The 16,421-nt window shown below is 49.4% G+C and overlaps 1 protein-coding gene across 8 annotated transcripts in view; it reads right to left on the bottom strand.

The window, feature by feature from the left end:
- Positions 1-16,421, bottom strand: part of LOC132397041 (proteasome subunit beta type-6-like) — a 120,215-nt gene that overhangs the window by 38,695 nt on the left and 65,099 nt on the right. For 6 of the 8 annotated variants that reach the window (XM_059975279.1, XM_059975278.1, XM_059975280.1 and 3 more), the window contains 5 exons: positions 14,358-16,126; positions 13,699-13,825; positions 3,979-4,091; positions 2,902-2,961; positions 877-1,026 (listed from right to left, as the gene is read on the bottom strand). In XM_059975279.1, the coding sequence (XP_059831262.1) occupies positions 877-1,026; positions 2,902-2,961; positions 3,979-4,091; positions 13,699-13,825; positions 14,358-16,126 (2,219 nt within the window). Of the gene's footprint in view, positions 1-876; positions 1,027-2,901; positions 2,962-3,978; positions 4,092-13,698; positions 13,826-14,357; positions 16,127-16,421 lie in introns of those variants that run through there. The other 2 variants (XM_059975283.1, XM_059975285.1) reach the window with 2 other exon arrangements.

Raw genomic sequence — 16,421 nt, 5'->3', positions numbered from 1 at the left:
CTTTCCCCATACCTTTGATGTCCTTACTAATTAAATAACTATCAACAACTGCTTTAAATATACCCAATGAATTGGCCTCCACAGCCATCTGTGACAATGAATTCCACAGATTCACCACCCTCAAGCTACAGAAATTCCTCCTCATCTCTGTTGTAAAGAGATAAACTAGTATTCTGAGGCTGTGCTCTCTGGTCCTAGATTGTCCCACTGTTGTAAAGGTCCTCTCAATGTCTGCTCTATGATGCATTTTGATATGAAATTTATTCTGTAGTTCCAAGTTAAATCAACAAACTACACTCAGCGGCCACTTTATTAGGTACACCTGCTTGTTAATGCAAATATCTAATCAGCCAATCACGAGGCAGCAACTCAATGCATAAAATATACAGGCAAGGTCAAGAGGCTCCGATGTTGTTCAGACCAAACATCAGAACGGGGAAGAAATGTGATCTAAGTGACTTTGACCGTGGAGTAATTGTTGGTGCCAGACGGGGTGGTTAGAGCTTCTCAAAAACTGCTGATCTCCTGGGATTTTTGTGCACAGCAGCCTCTAGAGCTTACAGAGATTGATGTGAAAAATGAACATCAAGCGATGATTCCGTGGGCGAAAGCACCTTGTTAATGAGAGAGGTCAGAGGAGAATGGCCAGACAGGTTCAAACTGACAGGAAGGCGAGAGTAACTCAAATAACCTCATGACATAGGAGTGGAGTGCAGAAGAGCATCCCTGAACACACAACACGTCAAACATTGAAGTGGATGGGCTACAGCAGCAGAGGACCATGAACACACACTCAGTAGTCACTTTATTAGGGACAGGAGGTATATAATAAAGTGGCCATTGAGGGTAGGCTGAGAATGGAGCAGAAAGACTCACCCAATCGACATTCACCGAGGAGGGGCTATCGCTCCTGGGAGACTCCTTTCTCCTCCTGCCTGGGACATCCTGCATTAGACGGCAACACTTTTCCTTGCTGCTCAGACTTAAGGCTGTTATCTCCTGTCTGAGCAGATCCAGTGCAAACTCCTACAAACACAGGGTGAAGGCTGGATGTGAGTCGTCAGTATACAGCTGAGCTACGCACTACCAAGCACGGGGCACTGCAGATGAAAGCAGAGGCTCCACCTTTGAGATCTTGCTGTGCACAGCTCTCATTCACCGGGAGTTGAACAGTTATACCAAGCTCTGAAGCTCTGCCACCCTACTTTTATTTGAAACACAGCAGATTTTATCAGAGTTTGGGATCCCTCTGACACTACGAACATGACTAGGTACACATCCTGCCAAGCCCAGGGGATGTAGAACAGTGCAGCACAAGAGCAGACCATTTGGCCAATTGGGTCTTACTCTACCAATCAATCAGAGCAGTTTTATTTTTCATCTCAACCCCATTCTCCTGCCTTCTCCCTGTAATCCAGAAATCAACCACCACTTAAATGTCCCCTCCAACCCAGCTTCCAAAGCAATCTGTGGCAATGACACCCTACCCTCCGGCTAAAGAAATTCCTCCTCATCTCTGTTCTACAGGGATGCCTTCTGCCCTCTGGTCTTTGGCCACTGCCTCCCAGTGAGGGTGATCACGTGTCCTAAGGTACACATAAGATAGGTGAAGCTGAAGTCGTCAGGGGGCATTCAAGATACTTGGGGGGGGGGGGTCGCATGGTAAGCAGCATCCTAACTTGAGACACAAAACCCGACTGACCATTAGTAGAGCAGGCAGTTCCAAAAAAAAACAGCTGAGGCACTGGAACACAAGGAGAACCATAGCTCCGCATGCGGTTAGCACTCGTCATCACAACGTATCTGAAACAGCAATCTCATCCCACCTCACCAACCAAACAGACATTGGGGATGCATAAATTAGCAACCAGGGTGCCCAACAGTTCCCCTTGGCTCACAGCACGAACCAGTATCTTCAATTCGTCTGAGCAGTACTTGTAGCTCGTCGTATTGACGAAATGAGTGTCAACTCTGGGTGCACAGCAAAGTATATTGTGCCTGAGAGGGGCATTGTCAAGTAGGAAAGTGCTAAAAGTTTACAAACACTGTCCTAGACTCTCCCACTACTGGAAACATCTTCTCCATCTCCACCCTAGCAACAAGCCCCTTTTATCCTCAGTCTTTGTCTTCTGCCAGTTGTGACGAGATCTGAAGTATTATTAAACATGGACTGTTCCTTTAAAAAGGAGAGAGGGAGCGAAGAAAGTGTGCTCTTTCAAAGATGAGAGAGAGAGAGCAACAAAAAGTCTGTGAGTTGCCTTGGAAATGGGAAGGCGGAGCTATATGATGGACAGCTGATGTTCAGCACCAGTGGAATATATACAAGGTCAACTGGCTTTGTAATCAGACATACAGAGACCCATGGAAGACACTGACAACCAGTGGAAAACTATCGGTGTGTTTAACCCTCGCCTGGGTTGATCGCGGTACCATGTGAAACCGGCATCCTCTTTTGTGTGGTCTCAGTCAGTGACTTTAATAAGTTCTCAGGGGCAGGAGGACAACGTGGAAGATTCCACGGTACGCGAGTTCGTGTTCTCTCACTCTCTCACATACTCAATTCAATATCCAGAAATGAACTGATTTCATGCCTATACAATTGTAAAACTGTATCATTTATCACCCGAGCTGGGAGAAGTTGGGAACTTTATTTACTCACTTACATATGCATATACTCTGCTAACCTGTTTGCCTTATCTTGTTTAATATTACCTTATCAACTAATCTTCTGTCCATGCTAGTATCTTTCCTGTACCCCCAAAACTCACCAAATTTCAATCCATAATAAATGTCTACATGATCTAGCTCTGTTCCTGTCCTCCAACTCTCTCCAGTCGCATTGCCACAGGCCCCTTTCCTCAGTATACTCAGGAGCCAAATCTCTTCAGTCAATTCACTCACCTCATCCCTGGCCAGCTGAAGCTGTTTCTCGTCTGCTGCCGCCTTTCGTAGTTGAACTCTCTGCCAAGAAGAACAGACTTTAGTCGATACATCCGAGGATAATTGGACTGAAAGGGACCTGCACTGTCCGTCCTGATTCTGTGCTCTGTGTCTAGTGAAGCCCTGGGTAAAAGATTAGAATGGGGAGACCTGGCAAAGTTCTACAGATGTGCATTCCAGTTGGCTGCATCACCGTCTGGTATGGATTGGACAAAAACTGCAGAAGTTTGCAGACTCAGCCAGCTTCATTATGATATCCTCCCCAACTTCAAGGACATCTTCAAAAGGCAATGCCTCAAAAATCCATCATCAAGGACACTCACCATCCAGAACATTCCCTCTTCTCATTGCTGCCATCAGGGAGGAAGTACAGGAGCCCAAAGGCACACACTCAATGGTCTAGGAGCAGCTTCTCCCCCTCCATCATCCGATTTCTGAATGAACTCGAACACTGACTGACTGTCTTGCTCTCCTTTTGCACTATGTGTATAATTTTAAATATACTGACTGTATTTTATAGTCATTTTTATGTGTTGCACTGTACTGCTGCCACAAAACAACACATTTCATGACAACACACACAAAATGCTGAAGGAACTCAGCAGGTCAAGCAGCGTCTATGGAGAGGAATGAAGTCGATATTTCAGTCCTGGTGAAGGAGCTCAGCCAAAAATATTGACTGTTTAATCCCCTCCATAAATGCTGCCTGAACTGGAGGGGGTGTGTGCGTATTGCTCTGGATTTCCAACATCTGCATAATCTCATGTACTTAAGATTTCACACCACATGTCCATGATTCTGATCCAGCGGTACTGCTGAGCTGCAACTCCTTCTCCTGGGCAGGGTGGCGACTCACCTGCAGAAACAGTGGCACCATTTTCCCTGCAGAAAATGTAGGGAAAGATGGAGCCCGATACAGATCGGGAAACGACGGAAGATGGGGGAAGTGGGCAAGTGGCAGTCGTGGGTTGGAGGAGGGTAGGATAAAATCTAGAGGGGCCCAGGAGTAGAGAAGACCCTCCATCACCCTGCACTCACCCGTAGTTCCAGGGCCTGTAGAGCCTTGAGGGTGTCATCACTGCACCACAGGGAGGAGAGGAGTCCATTCCTCGGAGCACTCCCTTTGCCTCTTGCCGAGTCCTTGCCAGCTTCTGTGTGTGCAACACATAGGAAGTAGGAGGTCACAGGCCTTTTGGCCTACCTTCAAATAACCTTACTCACCTCAAAAATGACCAGATTTCACAACCCTGTGGACTCACTTTCAAGGGTTCTACAACTCATGTTCTCATTTTTTTTTGTATTTTTCACATTTTGTTTCTTTTTTGCACATGGAATGTTTGTCCGTCTTTGTAGTTTCTCATTGATTCTATTGCACTTCTTTGTTTCTACTGTGAATGCCCACAAGAAAATGAATCTCAGGGTAGTGTTTGGTGACGTACATGTACTTTGATAATAACTGAACCTAGTCCCAGATCAAAACCTGGGCTGTATACCTCCATACCCCTCACATCTATTCACCTATCCAAATTTCTCTTAAATCTTACTATTGAACCCACATCTGCTTCCGCTGGCAGCTCATTCCACGCTCTCACCACCCTCTGAATGAAGAGGTTCCCCTCAGGTTTCCTTTAAATGTTTCATCTTTCACCCTAAACCTATGATCTCTAGTTCTCATCTCACCCAAACTCAGTGAAACTGCTTGAATTTCCCCTTCCTATACCCCTGATACTTTTGTATACCTCTACCAAATCTTCCCCGTTCTGCAGGGAATAAACCCCTAACCTATTCAACCTTTCCCGACAAGTCAGCTCTTTCAAGCTTGTTGAGATCTCTCCAAGAGGTAGGTGACCAGAACTGCACACAATACACCAAATTCAGACTCACCAAAGTCTTGTATAACTTCAACGTAACATTTGGAGTGAAGGAAGATGAGAGGTGACTTGGTAGAGGTCGAAAAGAGGCGTAGATCAAGTGGACAGCCAGTGCCTTTTTCCCAGGGTGGAAATGGCTAATACGAAGGGGCAAAATGTTAAGGTTGTTGTTGAAAAGTATAGGGGGAATGTCAGAGGTAGGTGTTTTACACACAGAGTGGTGGGTGTGTGGAACACACTGCCAGTGGTGATGGTACAGGCAGATACATTCAGGACATTAAAGAGACTCTTAGGTATATTGAAGTGAGACAACCATCACTAAAGAAGTCCAGCAGACACTGTTCATCCTACGCCAGCTTAGGATAAATCTCAGGGTGTGTCCTGTTGAGTTTTTACTCAGCCATTGTTGTGATCATCTCCGTCACCGTTAGGTTTCCCGTCACCTCCTCCCTCTCCAAGTCCTGGTTGCACTCAGCAGAGAAGATCACTGGCCGTCAGCTACTGACGTTAAAAGACCTGTTCATCGCCAGACCAAAGAAAAGAGCCGAAAACAATTTCTACTTACTCTAGCAGTCCCCTAGTTACCAGACTGCTATCAGGGAGACGCTACAAGTCCATCACCACCAGGTCATCTCCAAAGCTTCTTTCCTGTAGCTATCCAGCTTCTCAACAGAACTCACTCAGGGGTAAGACCCTGACTGTCCCTGCACAACATCCCGCTGTCCGCCTTCTGATCGTAATTACTGAGCCTGTCCCTTTGTCCACATTGTTTTCAGTCTGATTATTGATGTTAGCACGTGTGACCATTCTGATAATTGTTGATTGCTCAGGGATGTTTGCACTATTGTCTTGTAAACTGTTGGTTGCTACCATGTTGTCTGTTATGATATTGTCCTATGTTTTGTACTTGGCACTGAACCACTATCAACGCTGTTACATTTTAATACTGGCAATAAAGTGATTCTCATCCTGCTTCTGGATGAAGGGCTGTGGGGGAGGGAAGGGTTAGATTGATCTTGGAGTAGGTTTAAGTGATGGAAAAACATTGTGGGCCTGTACTGTGCTGTCTATCTCAACTCCTGTACTCAGTGCCCTGATTTATAAAAGCCAATGTGAGCTTGTCCACAATGACTAAAATGCCTACCTGAGCTAATCCTACTTGCCTGCATTTAGCCCATGTTCTTCTGAACCAGGGATTCCCAACCTGGTCTCCATAGGTCCCTTGCTTCTTGGAATAGATCCAAGGCATAAAAAGGGTTGGGAAACTTTTCACATCCACGCACCTGTTCAAGTATTGTTTATACATTGTAATTGTACCCACCTATACCACCTCTTCTGGCAACTCGTTCCACACGCCCACCACCCTCTGCATTAACAATCTTCCTCTCAAGCTCTCTGTAGGTCTCCCCCCTTACCCCTGAAATGGGTGGCAGAGTGGAGATATATCTCTACCAAAGGAGGTGTAAGACACTCCTTCCCTCCACTAGCCTGCAGGTTGCCCTTGCCCTGATCAGAGATACGTGAAGCCTTGGGAGCCGGCGAGGAACCAGTGTATAACACAAGTCCTGGTTATGTGACCACTGACGCCAGGCAATCTCTGAAGAATATTGATAAAGGCTGGGGTAACTCATCTTATAAAGACACTGCTCAGAAGGCTGCAACGGTAGAGAACTTCTGTAGAAAATTTTGCCAAGAACAGTCATGGTCAAAGATTATGATTGCCCACATCATATGACAAAGCACATAACAATGATGATGAATTTGAAGACCATTGAAACCTGTCTCCTCTAGTTTTAGACTACTGTTACCCGGTGAAAAAAATGTGGCCCATCCACTGTATACCCCTCTATAAGGTCATCTCCAATTCTCCATGCTCCAGGGATATCAGTCTCCGACTATGCAAACTCTACCGATGTCTCAAGCCCTCCAGTACAGGTAACATCCTTGTGAATCCAACTCATGTTAGTAGTCCCATCAAGATGAAACATGAGATATTTATCACGTGTGTCGAAATATACATAAAGGGGAGGGATCGGCAGTGGAAACGGTGAGCAGCTTCAAGTTCCTGGGTGTCAATATCTCTGAGGATCTACCTTGGGCCCAACATATCAATACAGCTACAAAGAAGTCAAGACAGCAGCTATACTTCATTCAGAGTTTGATGTGATTTGGTATGTCACCAAAATCACTAGCAAATTTCTACAGTAAGCTGCATTCTAACAGTCTGCATCACCGTCTATTATGGGGGGGGCCCTACTGCACAGGATTGGAGGAAGCTGCATTCTAACAGTCTGCATCACCGTCTATTATGGGGGGGGGCCCTACTGCACAGGATTGGAGGAAGCTGCATTCTAACAGTCTGCATCACCGTCTATTATGGGGGGGGCCCTACTGCACAGGATTGGAGGAAGCTGCATTCTAACAGTCTGCATCACCGTCTATTATGGGGGGGGGGGGGCCCTACTGCACAGGATTGGAGGAAGCTGCATTCTAACAGTCTGCATCACCGTCTATTATGGGGGGGGGGGGCCCTACTGCACAGGATTGCAGTAAGCTGCATTCTAACAGTCTGCATCACCGTCTATTATGGGGGGGGGGGGCCCTACTGCACAGGATTGGAGGAAGCTGCATTCTAACAGTCTGCATCACCGTCTATTATGGGGGGGGGCCCTACTGCACAGGATTGGAGGAAGCTACATTCTAACAGTCTGCATCACCGTCTATTATGGGGGGGGGGCCCTACTGCACAGGATTGGAGTAAGCTGCATTCTAACAGTCTGCATCACCGTCTATTATGGGGGGGGCCCTACTGCACAGGATTGGAGTAAGCTGCATTCTAACAGTCTGCATCACCGTCTATTATGGAGGGGGGGGGGCCCTACTGCACAGGATTGGAGTAAGCTGCATTCTAACAGTCTGCATCACCGTCTATTATGGGGGGGGCCCTACTGCACAGGATTGGAGGAAGCTGCATTCTAACAGTCTGCATCACCGTCTATTATGGGGGGGGGGCCCTACTGCACAGGATTGGAGTAAGCTGCATTCTAACAGTCTGCATCACCGTCTATTATGGGGGGGGCCCTACTGCACAGGATTGGAGTAAGCTGCATTCTAACAGTCTGCATCACCGTCTATTATGGAGGGGGGGGGGGCCCTACTGCACAGGATTGGAGTAAGCTGCATTCTAACAGTCTGCATCACCGTCTATTATGGGGGGGGCCCTACTGCACAGGATTGGAGTAAGCTGCATTCTAACAGTCTGCATCACCGTCTATTATGGGGGGGGGCCCTACTGCACAGGATTGGAGTAAGCTGCATTCTAACAGTCTGCATCACCGTCTATTATGGGGGGGGGCCCTACTGCACAGGATTGGAGTAAGCTGCATTCTAACAGTCTGCATCACCGTCTATTATGGGGGGGGGGCCCTACTGCACAGGATTGCAGTAAGCTGCATTCTAACAGTCTGCATCACCGTCTATTATGGGGGGGGCCCTACTGCACAGGATTGCAGTAAGCTGCATTCTAACAGTCTACATCACCGTCTATTATGGGGGGGGGGCCCTACTGCACAGGATTGGAGTAAGCTGCATTCTAACAGTCTGCATCACCGTCTATTATGGGGGGGGCCCTACTGCACAGGATTGCAGTAAGCTGCATTCTAACAGTCTGCATCACCGTCTATTATGGGGGGGGGGCCCTACTGCACAGGATTGGAGGAAGCTGCATTCTAACAGTCTGCATCACCGTCTATTATGGGGGGGGGCCCTACTGCACAGGATTGGAGGAAGCTGCATTCTAACAGTCTGCATCACCGTCTATTATGGGGGGGGGGCCCTACTGCACAGGATTGGAGTAAGCTGCATTCTAACAGTCTGCATCACCGTCTATTATGGGGGGGGGCCCTACTGCACAGGATTGCAGTAAGCTGCATTCTAACAGTCTGCATCACCGTCTATTATGGGGGGGGGCCCTACTGCACAGGATTGGAGGAAGCTGCATTCTAACAGTCTGCATCACCGTCTATTATGGGGGGGGGTCCTACTGCACAGGATTGCAGTAAGCTGCATTCTAACAGTCTGCATCACCGTCTATTATGGGGGGGGGGCCCTACTGCACAGGATTGGAGTAAGCTGCATTCTAACAGTCTGCATCACTGTCTATTATGGGGGGGGGCCCTACTGCACAGGATTGGAGTAAGCTGCATTCTAACAGTCTACATCACCGTCTATTATGGGGGGGGGGCCCTACTGCACAGGATTGGAGTAAGCTGCATTCTAACAGTCTGCATCACCGTCTATTATGGGGGGGGGGGCCCTACTGCACAGGATTGGAGTAAGCTGCATTCTAACAGTCTGCATCACCGTCTATTATGGGGGGGGTGCCCTACTGCACAGGATTGGAGTAAGCTGCATTCTAACAGTCTACATCACCGTCTATTATGGAGGGGAGGTGGGCTACAGCACAGGATTGCAGTAAGCTGCAGAGAGTTGTAAACTTAGCTCCACCATGGGCACTAGGCTCCATGGTATCCAGGACATCTTCAAGGAGTAATGCCTCATTAAGGACCCCCATCACTCAGGGAATGCCTGCCATCAGGTAGGAGGTACAGAAGCCTGAAGGCACACACTCAGAGATTCAGGAACAGCTTCTTCCCCTCTGCCATCTGGTTTCTGATTGGATACTGAACCCATGAACACTCCCTACTTTTTTATTTTTGCACAACAACTTTCTTGACGTGTGCCAGTGATATTAAACCTGATTCTGATAGTGAAATGTGTGCTTTTGCGTCTGAGGGTGCGTGGTGGGGGGAGGGGGACAGCCCGCCAGTGTTGCCATGCTTTCAGTTCCAATATAGCATATCCACAACTTACCAACCCTACCCTATACATCTTTGGAAACTGGAGCACCCAGAGGAAACCCACAGGGTTATCCAAGAATGTACAAACTCCTTACAGACAGTGGAAGGAATTGAACCCTAATCGCTAGCCACCGCATTACCATGCTGCCTGCACCCAAAGGTTCTATCACTCATCTACGCCCTGGGCACCCACTAGTCACAGGCCTCTAGTTGATTTTCCAGCTGGAGGCCTGTGACTAATGGCGTATCCCAGTGGGCAGTGTTGGGACCTCTGTTATTGGATATGAATATCATTATCATTATGCGTCATGTCATATGATGCGGGTGATCATGGTCTTTTGACCACGATTGCTCTTGGCAAATTTTGACAGAAGTGGCTTGCCATTGCCTTCTTCTGGGCAGTGTGTGTCCTTTCAAGACAGGTCACCCCAGCCATTAACAATACTCTTCAGAGATTGTCTGCCTGGAGTCAGTGGTCGCATAACCAGGACTTGTGATCTGCACCGGCTGCTCATACGACCGTCCACCACCTGCTCCCATACACAACCAGGACTTGTGATCTGCACCGGCTGCTCGTACGACCGTCCACCACCTGCTCCCATACACAACCAGGACTTGTGATCTGCACCGGCTGCTCGTACGACCGTCCACCACCTGCTCCCATACACAACCAGGACTTGTGATCTGCACCGGCTGCTCGTACGACCATCCACCACCTGCTCCCACGGCTTCACGTGACCCTGACCCTGATTGGGGGTGCTACACCTTGCCAAGATATTGGAGGAGCCTGCTGATGTGTCAGAGAAACCGGTTTGGATACAGAGGAGCTGACCTGGCTACAGACTATTACTGCCTGCTACTCGGAAGCATTGGGGTTGGTGCTGTAAAACTGTGGGAGATTGTCTCAGACATTTCACTTCCGATCGCAAGACTCAGTTGGACAGTGATAATGTAAGTGCCGCAGGCCTGTTACCCTTGTCTGGTGGTTAGACAGTCGACACGGGAGCTGTGTGGCCTCGGTTGTAGCGAGAACTAGGCCTCAAGCCTCGGACTTGCCTGCTGCTGCAGACCGGGTTCGAGATGCAGAAGTGCTTCAGTGTGGTTGAGCTCACCAGTCGGTGCTGCCCTCCTGTGTTCAAGCAGTGGAATGACGGGCTGGGTTGCAAGCCCGAGACACCATACCATCGACCGACGGACGTTGTCGGTCAGGTACTTTGACTATATGTTTTTTCTTGAGTGAATATGCTTCTTTGCTCAATATTTTAAATTATGTTAATTGCTATTCTTGAATGTTTGCTTGCTATTTTGAATGTTTTGAACCTTGGCCCCAGCTGAAGGCTGTCCTTTTCAGCTGTATCTATGTATGGCTTGGATGATAATTAAACTTGATTTGATTTGATCAAATAGGGAGATGGACTAATTTCCATGGGAAAATGGGTTTTAAACTTAAGATAACTGTGAGGTGATGTATTTTGTATATGGATGGGACCCAGTGTAGTGTTCAGGATCCTCATCAGCGAGTCCTGGGGTCAATAATGAAGATCAAAGCCTGAAAGTCTATTGGATTTCCAGAGGTTAGTGGTGGGAGAGTCTAGGACCAAAGGGCACAGCCTCAGAATAGAGAGACATTCATTTAGAATAGAGATGAGAAGGAATTTCTTTAACCAGCGGGCAGTAAATCTGTGGAATTTATTGCCACAGATGACTGAGAAAGCCAAGTCATGTTTAAAGTGGGTTGATAGGTTACAGGGTGGAGGCAGACGAAAGGGGTTGAGAGGGATATTACATCAGTCATGCTGGAGCAGCCTCGATGGGCCAAATGGCCTAATTCAGCTCATTGGCCTTATGGCTGGAGCCCTGAGTCTGCCAGGGAAGTAGAAGACCAAATGCCTGTGAACCCACAAGTCCACTGGAGGCCGGGAGCTGAAGGAGACAGCCTCTCCTAAGGTTGGAGGATTGTGAGTGTGAGTGAGTGGGAGGGAGGAAGAGGGCTTGTTTTCCTATTTTGTTGTCTTGTCACTAGTGTTCTGCTGACCACGATGGGCATGCTGTGTTGGCACTGGAACGTGTGGAGGCACTGGTCAGCTGCCCTCAGCACATCCTTAGGTGTGTTGGCTGTTAACGCAAATAACACATTTCACTCTGTGTTTTGATGTATGCGATAAATAAATCTGACTGACTGTGAGGACCTTCTCTGAGTATGCCTGTACCAGTGGTGCAATGGCATTTGCATCGCCAGAGGTCCTGGGTTCGAATCCAGCCAGCTCCTTGCACAGGTTCCACCTCTGCAGGGTTGAGTATTCAATTAGCCACTTGGCCTCATAAAACAAACAAATGAGGCATTGCCAATGTTGCCAAATGAGGCGTGGGAGGAACAAGCGTTGTGGAACAGAGGACATGGGAGTACAAGTGTACAGTTCACTGGAAATGGCTGAAAAAGTAGACAGCGTGGTGAGGAAGTTGTTTATCATGCTGGCCTTCATCAGTCAGGGCATCAAGTTTAGCAGCAGGGACATGATGTCACTGTTCGTTGGTGAGACTGCACTTGAGTATTGTGTACAGCTTTGATCACCCTGTCCAAGAGAAGACAGTGTCAAACTGGAGAGCTGCAGAGAGCCTGGACTAGCGCCTGAATGACAGGATGAGGTGTGCCAAGCTGGGTCTTTATTCACTCGAATGAGGGGTGACCCCTGGCTTTCTGGATCAGCTGCACTGATGCCTGGCTTTGTAAACTGCTGTTTGCTTGTTTCATTCACTGCATGATTTTTTTCCTCTCTGCACACTAGTTCCATTTACTATCAGAGTATGTATACAACCTGAAACTCCTACTCTTCGCAAACATCCACAAAAACAGAACAGAGCCCCAAAGAATGTGACAGTAAAAACGTTGGAACCCCAAAGCCCCCCCAGCTCCCCCTCCCACACACAAGCAGCAGGAAGGCAGTGGACCCCCCTATTCAGCAAAAAACCATCAGCACCTACTAAAACTCTCCAAGAAAAACCATGATCAGCAGAACCAAAACTAATCAATTCGACATAGCCCAGGCTCTCGCCAGCAAAGGGCCAGAGAGGTGCCACCCTTTCACAACGAGGCATAAACAAAACAACTTGCTGATTTATGGTGTTTCCTTTTGTTTTTAACGGGTTCTATTGGGTTTCTTTGTTTTATATCCGCCTGGAAGAAGACTAATCTCACGATTGTATAATGTATACATACTTTGGTAATAAATGTACCTTGAACTTTAGAAGTTTGTAAAATCATGAAGATATAAATATAGTGGGTGGTCACATTCATTTCCCTGGGGTGGGGAGTACAAAACTAGAGGGTACAGGTACAAGAGGGGAAAGATTTAAAAGATCTGAAAAGTAACTTCTTTACACAGAGGGTGATGGGGACCAGGAGAAAGCTGCCAGAGGAGGGTACATGGAGAAGAAGGGCTTTCAGCAGGGGTTCCCAACCTAGACCTCCCAGTTAATGGTAGGGGTCTATGGCATTATAAAAATTGGGAACGCCTGGCTTGGAGGGTCATGGGCCAAACACAGGCAACTGGGACTAGCAGGGAGGATGCTGCGGTCAGCACAAACCAGTTGGCCGAACGGCCAGATTCCATGCTGTATGACTACAGCCAACCTGCCCCAGTGCAGATAGGGCGCCTTCATTGCAAAAGCACAGAGCACAACACTGTGACACAAGGAACACCATAAAACATAGAGCAGAGTTAGGCCATTCAGCCCATCGAGTCTGCTCTGCCATTCCATCATGGCTGTTATGTTCCCTCTCAACCCCCATTCTCCTGCCTTCTTGTAACCCTTACCTTATCAGCCATCTCTTTAAACATACCCAGCGATTTATCTCCACAGCTGTCTGTGGCATGAATTCCATCCTCTGGCTGAAGAAATTCCTCTTCACTTCTGCTCTAAAGGGACCACCCTTCTATTCCGAGGTGGAGTCCTCTGCTCCTACACACTTCCAGTGCGGCTGTGCTGTGGAAGAGTGTGTTCAAAGGATCCCTACACTGAGGCCCTACCTGCAGGGAGACCGTTCGATGGAGAACGAGGACGACTGCGCTCAGGTTTCCTCCTCCCTCTGCCCTGCGCATCCCAGCCTCTCGGTTGGCGGTGTCTTCCCCGTGGAGCCTCCACACAATCCACTGCCTTTCCAGGGGGAGGGGTAGAGGGGAAGGAGAGGGAGGAAGGGGGAGGGGGAGACAGTCAGTCGAAAACCTTCCATTGCAACCACTATTCCCTGCCCAGAGAAACCCCCACCATCCCTACCCTTCCTCAGGACATGCAGACAGTCTGTCCCCCCTCCCGCAAACATCTACCCACAGGAGAGACTCTCACCTCACCTCTGACCATGGACCCCACCCACTGGACAGAACCCTCCACTCCTCCCCCAGGAAGAGTCTCCCACCCCACCTCACAATCATGGACCTCTTTGGCCTTGACCACAAACACGTTCCCCAGGAGATGGAGTATCACCTTCTCCAATCACCCATACCACCCACTCCCAAGGGAGACCCCCCCACCCAGGGACACTGGGGACAGGGTCACCCCCATTCCCGGGAACACTGGGGCAAAGCTGCCTCTTCCTGGGAAACCACCCTGGGAGCAACTGCAGTGGCCGTTCCCAAACCGTGAGGCATCCCCATCCATGCGCCCACTCTACCAGCGACCCCTCCTGTACCTTCACCTTTCGCCGATCCGTGGCCCCGTCACTCCCCCCAGCGCTGTCCACAGAGCCACCCATCACGGCAGGACGCCTGCTGCACGGATAGCTGGAGGAATCCTTCTCTGTGCAGCGGGGCTGCTCCCCAGCAAGCCCAGGGGACCGTGCTTTAGCTGGCACCACCTCTCTGGGACTGTCCCTGCTCTGCCCAGAGCCATCCTCCCGATCAGCTGGTGACTTGAGCAAGCGACTTGGACACGAGTCACCCCTTCCTTTCTCCTTATCCAGAACATAATCAATAATCGCCTCCGCGTCCTTACTGTCCAATTGGTACTGAATGGGGTTTGGCTTCACAGCCAATGGAGATCGACGTTCCTTCCTATTGGTAGCCAATGAGTGTTGAGCATCGTTACCCTTGGCCAATGGACTATGGACTGCTATTCCCTTCTCTCCAACCTCCAGTGGGAAATGGACGCGCTTTTGCTTGCCAACCGATGAGGGTTGAATAACCTTTCCTGCGGAATCCAACAGAAATTGGATTTGCCTATCCCTCTGAGCCAATTGCATTTGGCTAGGACTTGCTCTGTCCGAAGAAGCCAATAGGAAATGGACTTGCTTCCCTTTTGCTTTAGTCCGTGGTGGGTGGTGAATATATTTATCATCAGTCAGTGGATGAAGAGTATGGTTGGTAACCAGAGGATACTGAGCTTGCCTTTGATTGGGAGGCAATGGACGGCGGACTTGGTCTTCACCACCAGGCAGTGGCCAATGGACACGCTTCTGATCGCCAGCCAATGGGCGATGGACGTGCTTCTGATCGCCAACCAATGGGCGATGGATGTGCTTCTGATCACCTGCCAATGGGCGATGGACGTGCTTCTGATCACCAGCCAATGGGTGACTTACATGCTTCTGATCACCAGCCAATGGGCGATGGACATGCTTCTGATCGCCAGCCAATGGGCGATGGACATGCTTCTGATCGCCAGCCAATGGGCGATGGATATGCTTCTGATCGCCAGCCAATGGGTGATTGGCCTCTCTCTCTTTTCTGCTCAATGGCCAATGGTTTTCCATCCCAAGACCCTTAGTAGTCGATGGAGTTCGGCCACCCCCAACCTTCCACCTACCGCTCTGCATCAGTTCACTGGTTGGCCCCAGAGGAGGGTGGAAGTGCACGGCTCTCCTCTCCATAGCTGGCTGCTCTCGAGGCCTTGGTGGATGCGGGCCTGGGCTACTGCGCTTGTGGCCACGTCTGTCCCGGGTGGTCCGGTGGCCATCCTCAGACATGGCCCTTGCTCGCATGGCCCTCGGCTCCCCCCTGGGCCGACGGTGCCTCTGGCGGGACTCTGAATCGGACACGCTACCCCAAAAGGCACTGTGCTCCCCCTCATCAGTGGACCCTGCAGGGGGAAGAACTGCAAGGTGGCCAGTAGTAGGAGAAGCAGCCGGGGGATCCACTCTTCCTTCAGGGCCACGGCGGGTTCTCTGTCCCTTCAGTCGGTCATGGGTCCTTGCAAGTGGATCTCCACCCTCGGGAGAATCACCCCCCTCCTCTGCCTGTTTAACGTAATCCCAACAACCGGCTGGGGACCTTTGCTCCACGACCATTTCTCGGGGCATCCCAAAGCCATTTGCCTCATGTTCTCCCTCCACACCCAACCCGCGGTGTGGCCGGCCAGTTCCTCCCTCTCGCCTGCACCATTCGGCATTCTCCTCTCCCTTGCTTGCAATGAAGGGCCGGCGAGACCTGGCCTGGCTGTAGTGGATTCCATGCCACGGGGAAGCTGGAAGCAAAAGGAATACAAGCATCAGCGGGAGAAACCATTCCCCCAGTGTCTGCAATTTGACAAGGTAAATGAGTTTACAATCAGATTTTACAAATTGGAATTTATGGTTGTAAAACTAAAAACTCCGGGCAGCTGAAACTGCAGATCAATGGCCAGGGTTGCCCGTCCAGTATGGACACTGCAACTGGAGAAGGCTAAAACTGAAGGAAATCACTTCAGTATTCCTCCCTTGTACAGTCATGCACTCAAGGCAACTACGGTCTCAGCTCAGAGACGTGAATGGAGCCTTCAC

Source organism: Hypanus sabinus, chromosome 7 (assembly GCF_030144855.1).
Source record: "Hypanus sabinus isolate sHypSab1 chromosome 7, sHypSab1.hap1, whole genome shotgun sequence".
Taxonomy (NCBI): domain Eukaryota; kingdom Metazoa; phylum Chordata; class Chondrichthyes; order Myliobatiformes; family Dasyatidae; genus Hypanus; species Hypanus sabinus.
Note: the sequence above shows the minus strand (reverse complement) of the source record. Positions and strands in the feature narration are given on the sequence as shown.